The sequence below is a fragment of the Triticum dicoccoides genome, chromosome 6A (assembly GCF_002162155.2).
Source record: "Triticum dicoccoides isolate Atlit2015 ecotype Zavitan chromosome 6A, WEW_v2.0, whole genome shotgun sequence".
Classification (NCBI taxonomy): domain Eukaryota; kingdom Viridiplantae; phylum Streptophyta; class Magnoliopsida; order Poales; family Poaceae; genus Triticum; species Triticum dicoccoides.
The window spans coordinates 590,725,773-590,734,922 of record NC_041390.1 but is presented as its reverse complement, the minus strand read 5'-3'; the positions used below and the strand labels follow the sequence as shown (position 1 = coordinate 590,734,922).

General features: G+C 47.8%; 1 protein-coding gene across 1 annotated transcript; it reads left to right on the top strand.

Moving 5' to 3' along the window:
- The first annotated feature begins 5,160 nt into the window (after window positions 1-5,160).
- On the top strand, window positions 5,161-6,288 carry LOC119318065 (senescence-specific cysteine protease SAG39-like). The gene is made up of 2 exons (XM_037592573.1): window positions 5,161-5,608; window positions 5,702-6,288. Exons 1-2 carry the CDS (start codon window positions 5,176-5,178, stop codon window positions 6,286-6,288), a joined length of 1,020 nt encoding a protein of 339 aa, XP_037448470.1. The 5' UTR covers window positions 5,161-5,175.
- Window positions 6,289-9,150: the final 2,862 nt, after the last annotated feature.

Here is a 9,150-nt window from a genome sequence, read left to right as displayed (position 1 = left end):
GTGCGGCGGCGGGGCGGTGGCGGACGGGCGGGAGGTCGCGGGCGGGCGGGCGGGCGGGAAAGGAAATGAAGTGGCGGTTGGGCGTTCGCGGGCGGCGGCTGGTTTTGGACCAGATGCATCTCGTGATGTATATTTGCATCGCGGGGTGTTGTATTTTACATCACGAGGAGACCGCGGTCCAATTTTTTTTACATATGGACCGTCTGTTAGAGTTGCGTATTTGGCCTCAGACGGTCTAAAAGTTAGTTATTTTTACATTTAGACCATCTATTGGAGATGCTCTAACGACGCGCGCCCGGCTAGCCGAAGCTTCGGCCGCCAAGCTGTACCTTTTCTTTTTCATAATGCAGTTACAAGTAAGTCGAGTACCCGATATATAACACTCGGTTTACCTTTTTGTATTTGTTTTCTTGGATTTCTATTTATTATAAATCCATTTTTAAAGCACAAAGTACCTTTTTACTATAACGTAACCCTTCGCCTCTTGCAGCGATTCTACAAGCGATTAGGTTTTTTCGACCTTCCGCCGACTCTATAGCCGGTCCCTCCCATCTCCAGCAACCTTAGGGCCATGGAGGCGCGGTAAAACCCGATCCTTGCCGGCGGGAGGGTTGTTGTTCCGTTTTTAGGTGTTCCTTTGAGGTCGATTAAGGTTTGTGTCCTTGTTAGGAAAGCATGGCGACGGCACCCTGAAGATGGAATAAGGTCCACCCCGCCTAGGCCTTGTCTTGGTGATCATCTAGCATCGTCGGAGGGCGTGTGGAGTTGTATCTCCGACGAATCTCGTGTGATTCTGTCGTTATTGGTCTTCGATGGATCTTCACAGATCTAGTGTTTGTTCGTCTGTCTACAAGTTGGATCCTTCCGTCTACGCTTCACTTCATCGACGACGGTTGTTTTTCTGATGTGTTAGTATATATCATGGGGCTTTAGCACGATAACTTTCCGACTGTGTACTGCAATAAGTTTTCCCGACTCTGGTGAGGGAGGAGCGATGACGACGACGCGCCTTTAACTCGCTCCGGTGCTTGTGGTCGTCGTTAGGTGGTTTACGGGCGTGGATGTAATTTTTGTTATTTCTAGTGTTCCTTGTACTGCCATGACATATGATGCATAGATTGATAGCATTAATCTTGACATGCATAGGTTAGTTAGTGGCATAGCTGGCCGCGTTGTGTAGATAGTCGAGTCAAATGCATGCACGGGTTAGTTAGTGGCTACATGGATAAGTTGTTAGCTGGGAGGGATTCCAGGGTAGTTACCTGGGCGTGCGGTATAGTTAGTACATGCGTGAGGCCATCCCCTTGTATATATGTTGCATATCAAGCAATGAGAAAGAAGCCAAGAGGGCTGGGCAAAAATGTAGTGTTTGTGTGACCAAGGAGGAGAGCTCTGGGCAAAGCTGGTGCCGGTGTCTTCCTTGGCGTGTGCGTGTGTATGTGTTGAGTTTTCTCATCATGTGTGTGTTCTTAAGAAAAACTACAAATGAGAGTTGTGTGAGGAAGAAGAAGCGGCGCTGCGAGGAGGCGGCGCCAACATTCGGTATCAGAACCAGTTTGTTTTGGCGTGGTTCGCCATGTCGGAAGCGTGCCGGCGGTGGCGGAGTTCACCGGCGGCTGCGCGATGCTCCGGGCCGTGTGTCGGTTTATGGAGGTGCGCAGCGCGATGAGGAGGCCGCGGTGGCTGCGGCGGCACGGTGAGGAGGCCGTGAAGGACCTGCGTGGTGGCGGCTTCAACGACACACAATGGCATGGCGGCGTGGAGGTGCTGCGCTGTGGTTGAGGCCGCAGAGGTGCAGGGCAATAAGCCGTGGCGGCGAGGCGGACACGACCGGTGCGTGTTATGGGTGCGCACTGGACGCGTCAGGCGCGTCGGGACCGCGAGCGCGCGTACGAGCGTGTGGTTGACATTGGGAGGAGGCATATGTTGCCGTTGTGCTCGAGTCCGTGCTCGAGTTCGGCTACATCCTTCCGGCGTTTGTCGCTGGCGGCTGCCATGGCGGACGCGGAGGCGGCGCGCGGTGAGCGTCTGGTGCAGTCGGGCTCGCCGGGCGCGTTAGATGCGCGCGGGACGTGCGGGACGCACTGGTGCGGTCGGGCTCGTCGGGCGCATCGGGTGCGCGTGGGACGTGCGGGACGCAGAGAGACGCCAGGCATGTGTCGCCAGCAGAGAAGGAGCTCGGCGTGTGTCACCGGAGACGTGACGGAGCACGGTGCGACCGGCGTCGGTGCGCCAGGTCGGGTCCACGGGCTGGCTCACAGCTGTGACGACGACAACGACACGAGCTGCATCAACTCCGGCGACGGCAGGTACATGGCATGTTGCAGCGGACGCGGAGGCGTGTGATGATGTTGTGCGAAGGCGTTCAAGACGACGGTCGATGGCAAGGCATGTCAAAATTAGAAAGGAAATTGATAGCATTAATCCTGACATGCATAGGTTAGTTAGTGGCATAGCCGGCCGCGTCGTGTAGATAGTGAGTCAAATGCATGCACGGGTTAGTTAGTGGCTGCATGAATAAGTTGTTAGCTGGGAGGGATTCCACGGTAGTTACCTGGGCGTGTGGTACGCGGAGTTAATGGCCGAACCTGCCGGCTAGTTAGTACATGCATGAGGCCATCCTCTTGTATATATGTTGCATATCAAGCAATGAGAAAGAAGCCGAGAGGGCTGGGCAAAAATGTAGTGTTTGTGTGATCAAGGAGGAGAGCTCTCGGCAAAGCTGGTGCTGGTGTCTTTCTTGGCGTGTGCGTGTGTATGTGTTGAGTTTTCTCATCATGTGTGTGTTCTTAAGAGAAACTACAAGTGAGAGTTGTGTGAGGAAGAAGAAGAAGCGGCGCTGCGAGGAGGCGGCGCCAACATAGGTCGGATGTTTTCTCACAAAATAAAGTATATATTTCCACTTTTACTCTTTATTTGTGCTTTTGTATTGCATTTTTCTTTCCCCCTATCTTTTTCACCCATTCTCTCCTGGTAGTATTTCCATCACTTTTTTCCCGTCCTATGTTTCCCGGCCTATCTCTTTACCGCTACTTTCCCACTTTAAAAATTATGTACTGGCGTTTTACTCTTCACACCACGCTTTTATAACCATTATTAAGGCCCCATGCAAAATGAGAAGTGGTTTCGACCCTTCCTCACCCGATTTCACTCATCTACGTTTTTGACACGCCCCCACAACGTCTACCATGGCACTGGCGTTGTTGAATTTGCTCATCGCTCAGGTGATCCACATCTAGCCGAATGTTGCTAGCGATGTATGCAGTCACCATAAGGTTATAGAATGGGAGTGCGATAAACCATCACATCATCCGATTCCCCTTCAAGGATGGAGATGTGGACCTTGTGGGCGCCTTCTACCACAAGAGTAGTGTCGGCGGGGGCCGCATGGTGCAGCCTCCGCCGCTCCTCTCCATGGTGGTTGCCCACCTGTTGGCAAGAGCGCCCCGATCGCACTGCAGACGTAGTTGTGCTTGCGTGAGGGCTTTACGTTGGGTCTCCATGGCCTTTATCTTCGGATCGTCACCGACGTTCAACGTGTGAAGGACTCCAAGCTCAGCCATTGTGTCCGCTTCTGCCGCAGGCCCGGCTGCATTCGTACCATCGGGGCTGTGGGCGGATTGGCGCTTGGAGTGTTAGTGTTGGTGTTGACCATGAGGACCTCCAGTAGTGCTACTATTGAAGGGTGACTATCTGAGCTCTCGTCCTCCTCAAACTCATATTCATCCAAGATATGGAGGATGGACTCCACTTTCTCCACAAGCTAGTAAGTTGGGGTGGGCTTGTGGGTTGTTAATGTAGATCACAGGCAATGCCTGAGCATTGGCTCTTGTGCCTGGTGAAGTGCCGGGTTGTTGAGACGTGTCTTGCCGAATTGGTCGGCGGTGAACTTCAGGCTCCCAAAGATGAGAACTTGGCCCTCGGAGAGGGAGAAATTAGGTCAAGGCAACCCACCGCATTGGCGGTGAAGCTCAGGGTGCCAGAGGTTCCCAACTTATTATGCTTGCAAGAAATGGGGTGTTGTGGGCCCTCCGCACTATTTTGCATGGATGTCGCGTTTTACAGTCGGCCATCTCCTTTCCTCTTGCACTGGTTCCATCTCTCTCTCTCTGTGTGTGTGTGTGTGTGTGTGTGTTCACTTTGGCTCTCAGCTACCCATCGATGTTTCTACTGCCCCGACCCACCTATTCATGCGTGTGTACTCTACTCCATTCTTGCGTATGATTTTGGTAGCCCTGCAAATCAAGGGGAGGAGGAATAAAGTGTTGGCTGTGTTGGTTGCAGGTGTCGCTTGGTGCTATGCACAGTGTGTCTACTCTGCAGGGTGTTACACACTACCGTTCAGCTTTGAGCTACAACGCTGCACAACCCAGCAACTGCAGCACACGCTATACAGGGTGTCCACCCGCACAACACGGCCACCACAACTGTTGTGAGATATGGTACTTCTACGAAGTTGTGAATGGAAAGGAGCATTTGAGTGGCAGGGAAGTACGTCTGGCGGTATTAAAATTCTTGCACTTGACGTGTGCTTGGGGCTCACGCAGTCCATATAGAGTAGAAAATGCAAGATGAGTGCCAAACATGTTTTGGACTCCGAATTAAATTTAAGATCAGTTAGCTAGTCTTATTCCAACGAATGATATGACTAGTTAAGTTGTCTTAATCAACTTATTATGTTCGTGTTACACTCCTAGTCTCTACAAGTGGTCAGATCTAATCATTTTATATTGGTAGGCTACAAGGATTCTTAGCTATATTCTCTATAGGTGCCTACAATTATGTAAATCAACATAATCTAAAACATAATGCTACGCTCCAAATAAAATTAAGTTTGTAGAAAGTTTATACATGCACTGAAAAGACGAAAATGAATTTATATACATTGTTCTCCAAAACGTTATAAATATACATAGGAATAGCATCGATAAAGAAATCTGTCAATATCAACATGCAAGCACATTCAGCATAACATCCGTGCACCAGACGCTAAGTACGCTTGATTTATAATATCTACCCACTAGACGTACTTCACCGCTACGATGGAGTCCATCTCTATCTCCTATACTTAAATACATGCATCAGACTATATAAGATACCTGGTTTCATTTGCAGAAACACAAAGCAGAGCACATATTGCAGACCAGCAGTAGCAAGCAGTCCATCAAACATACCATGGCCATCTCAAAAGCTTTGATCCTTAGCATCCTCGGGTGCCTCTGCTTCTGCAGTTCGGTCCTAGCAGCTCGGGAGCTCAACAATGACTTGTCAATGGTGGCAAGGCATGAGAGTTGGATGGTGCAGTACAACCGTGTGTACAAGGACACTACTGAGAAGACACATCGATTTGAGGTGTTCAGGGCCAATGTCGGGTTCATCGAGTCGTTTAACGCCGAGAACCAAAAGTTCTATTTGGGCATCAATCAGTTCACTGACCTGACCAACGAGGAGTTCAAGGCGACAAAGGCTAACAAGGGGTACAAACCAAGCTTGGAGAGGGTGCCTACCGGATTCAGGTACGAGAATGTAAGTCTTGATGCACTTCCGGAAACCATAGACTGGAGGACCAAAGGTGCAGTTACTCCTATCAAGGATCAGGGCCAATGTGGTGAGTATATTAAGGATAATGATGTATTGGATATATGTTTACTTTTTTGAGAATGTCATCTTATAGTATCTACCCAAACATCACCATGTGTAGGTTGTTGTTGGGCGTTTTCTGCTGTCGCTGCTACGGAGGGCATCGTTAAGCTCAAAACTGGCAAGCTAATATCACTGTCGGAGCAAGAGTTGGTGGATTGTGATGTCCATGGTGAAGACCAAGGTTGTGAAGGAGGACTCATGGACGATGCCTTTAAGTTCATTATCAAAAATGATGGTCTCACCACCGAGTCCAACTACCCATATACCGCGACAGATGACAAGTGCAAGAGTGGAACCAATGGTGCCGCAACCATCAAACGCTATGAGGACGTTCCAACCAACAACGAGGGAGCCCTCATGCAAGCCGTCGCAAGTCAACCCGTCTCGGTAGCTGTAGATGGAGGAGATATGATGTTCCAATTTTACAAAGGTGGAGTAATGACTGGCTCATGTGGCACTGACCTAGACCATGGTATTGCAGCTATTGGTTATGGCAAGACCAGCGATGGCACAAAATATTGGTTGTTGAAGAATTCATGGGGAACAACATGGGGCGAGAACGGATATTTAAGAATGGAGAAGGACATTACCGACAAGAGAGGCATGTGTGGCCTTGCAATGGAGCCTTCTTACCCCACTGCATAGAAAGAGTGTCTGATGCTACATATCCTCATGTGCACACAAATATCAAATAATTGCCCACATCGACTTTAATTAAGTATAGTTTGTATGTGTATCTAAATTATGTACAAATTTATGTCTTGTATAGTATTTAATTTTCCATGAATACAATGTAAATTATGTCACATATATAAGGGTTGATGAAGAATTTGTGTTAGCTATATGTTTCAGAGAAATTGAATTATGCTGCCTCTTGTGCTTTCATGTGTGTGTAATGAACTATTTGAGTAGTTCATATTTTTACGATAATCTTGGAACCATATAAACAATATGTGAAAATGATGGAGCTGATCTGTAAATAAAAGTTGAAGCCTGTAAATTCTTGAATCTTGAGGAAATGAATTATGACAGACCATTCTCTCCCCCAATTACTGTTGTCCTGGTCCTTAAACCCTCAACACCAGAGCGTCCTCTCCCTGACCTACAAAGCCAGCCGCATGCCTCCTACATGTACTAAAATTTATTTAGCAAACTAAAACTTGTGCTTTCATAGAGTTTTACGACGCGTTTGGTTCCGCACAAGTAATGTATTCATTGTAACGTCTCCAGGAAGCGCCGCGTCGGAATACTCTTACTAATGCACGGATTGTTTGGTTCCTTTGTCTGAAACTGTTTTCTAACCCACGACGATTCGGGCGGTTACGATTTTGTGAAACGTTGTATCAGAAAGCGCGCTAACAAAAACCACGGTGGCCGAAACAAACGCTAGTTATGGTTTTAGAAACTGCTGGAATCGGAAGACACCCTTTTTCAGCGAACCAAACGCGTCGTTAGTGCTATGCAAAGGCGTGTTCAAGGACCCATTGTGAACATTGATGTTAATGTTATGTTTGTGCTGCGAGGTTCCAAACGTGGATAATCAATGTTCCAGCAAATTTGTAGCCCGCGCACAAGGCCGGATCGCAGGAAGACAACCATCGCCTTTGCATATTGCGTCGGTGTCTCAACGTGCTCATTGCTGCGTGCGCTGCCCTCACGGGCCATGGCAATCCACACGCACGTAGCCTTCAGACATCTTCCATCGATGGACGTTCTCTCCGAGTTTGAATGAGCACCAGAGATGTGTTGAGCAAAGCAGTGGTCCATGAATATATATAGCTGGCTCGCTCGCAGAAGCAAAGAACATATTCCGAGCCATGCATGGACGATGGCAATCATGCACACACGTGAAAGATCTAACGGCAAACCATTGGAATAAAGATGAGGCACAATGTGCTTTGGGGCAGAGGAATAAGACAGAGAAAGCAACATATTATTAGGAGAGAAAGAGGAAGATAAAGATAAAACGAAAGCAACACATTCCAAAGAGAAAAAGGGGAAAACATAAAAGATACAGCGTCTCTTATATTGTATAGTAAGACTGGTCGTGCGGGAGCCATAGGAAATGTGCTTGTCTATATATTACTAGTTCCCTGTTCCATGCTCTGCAGATATCAAAAACTAATCAACCAAGGCCAGGCGGTCAGCATCCACCTCGATTTCCGCTTGATCGCCCCTGGCTACGACGTACGAGGTACTCTCACCATTTCTTTATATAAAGTGTATTTGTTTTTCAAAAATCAAACAAGTGCATGTTTGACTGAGTTTTTAGAAAAAATACATAAATATCCACAATACAAAATTGATATCACTTGATTCATGATGAAAAGTAGTTTCATATTTTATCTATTAGGTATTGTAGATGTTGTTGTTTTATTCAATAATCTTGGTCAAACATTCAAATATTTAACTTGCACGAAAATCAATACACCATATAATCTGGAAAGGAGGGAGTACGTTACCGTGTACTGACTTCACTATAGCCAACTACACCCTCCGTCTCATACTAATATAAGAACATTTTTAACACTAGCTAGTAACTGTGTTGAGTACAGTTTGATCGTAGTTTTTTTAAATAGCGTGCTACCTTTGGAATTTAGTGCGGCTATAGCTATTTAAAACTTTGGTTTTGATTGTTTTTTCTCTTCATTTCATTTCCAACTTAATTATGTATGTGTCTCCCCCGAAATAGCATCATTTCTATTTGCATTGTGTCAACAGTTCTTTCATTAGCGTCTTCTTTTTCGTGTAAACCGGTTCTACTAAATTTAAATTTACAGTCAGCGACCATGGCGACAGCTGAATCTTTGGAGTGCTCTGAGGACATCATGAAAGAGTTTTCCAAGCGCATTAAAGGACAACTGTGGCGAGTGGACGCGATGCTGCTCCTCAACGCCATTTTTGCAGGAATCATAGTCGGAATATGTTGGGAAACGTAGTAATTTCAAAAAAATTCCTACGCACACGCAAGATCATGGTGATGCATAGCAACGAGAGGGGGGGAGTGTGATCTACATACCCTTGTAGATCGAGAACGGAAGCGTTTGGTTGATGTAGTCGTACGTCTCCACGGCCCGACCGATCAAGCACCGAAACTATGGCACCTCCGAGTTCTAGCACACGTTCAGCTCGATGACGATCCCCGGACTCCGATCCAGCAAAGTGTCGGGGAAGAGTTCCGTCAGCATGACGGCGTGGTGACGATCTTGATGTACTACCGTCGTAGGGCTTCGCCTAAGCACCGCTACAATATTATCGAGGACTATGGTGGAAGGGGGCACCGCACACGGCTAAGAATATGATCACGTGGATCAACTTGTGTGTCATGGGGTGCCCCCTGCCCCCGTATATAAAGGATCAAGGGGAGGAGGCCGGCCGGCCTCTATGGCGCGCCAAGGAGGAGTCCTCCTCCTAGTAGGAGTAGGACTCCTACTAGGAGGGGGAAAGAAGTGGGGAGGAAGAGGGAAAGGGGGGCGCCGCCCCCCTATCCTAGTCCAATTCGTACCA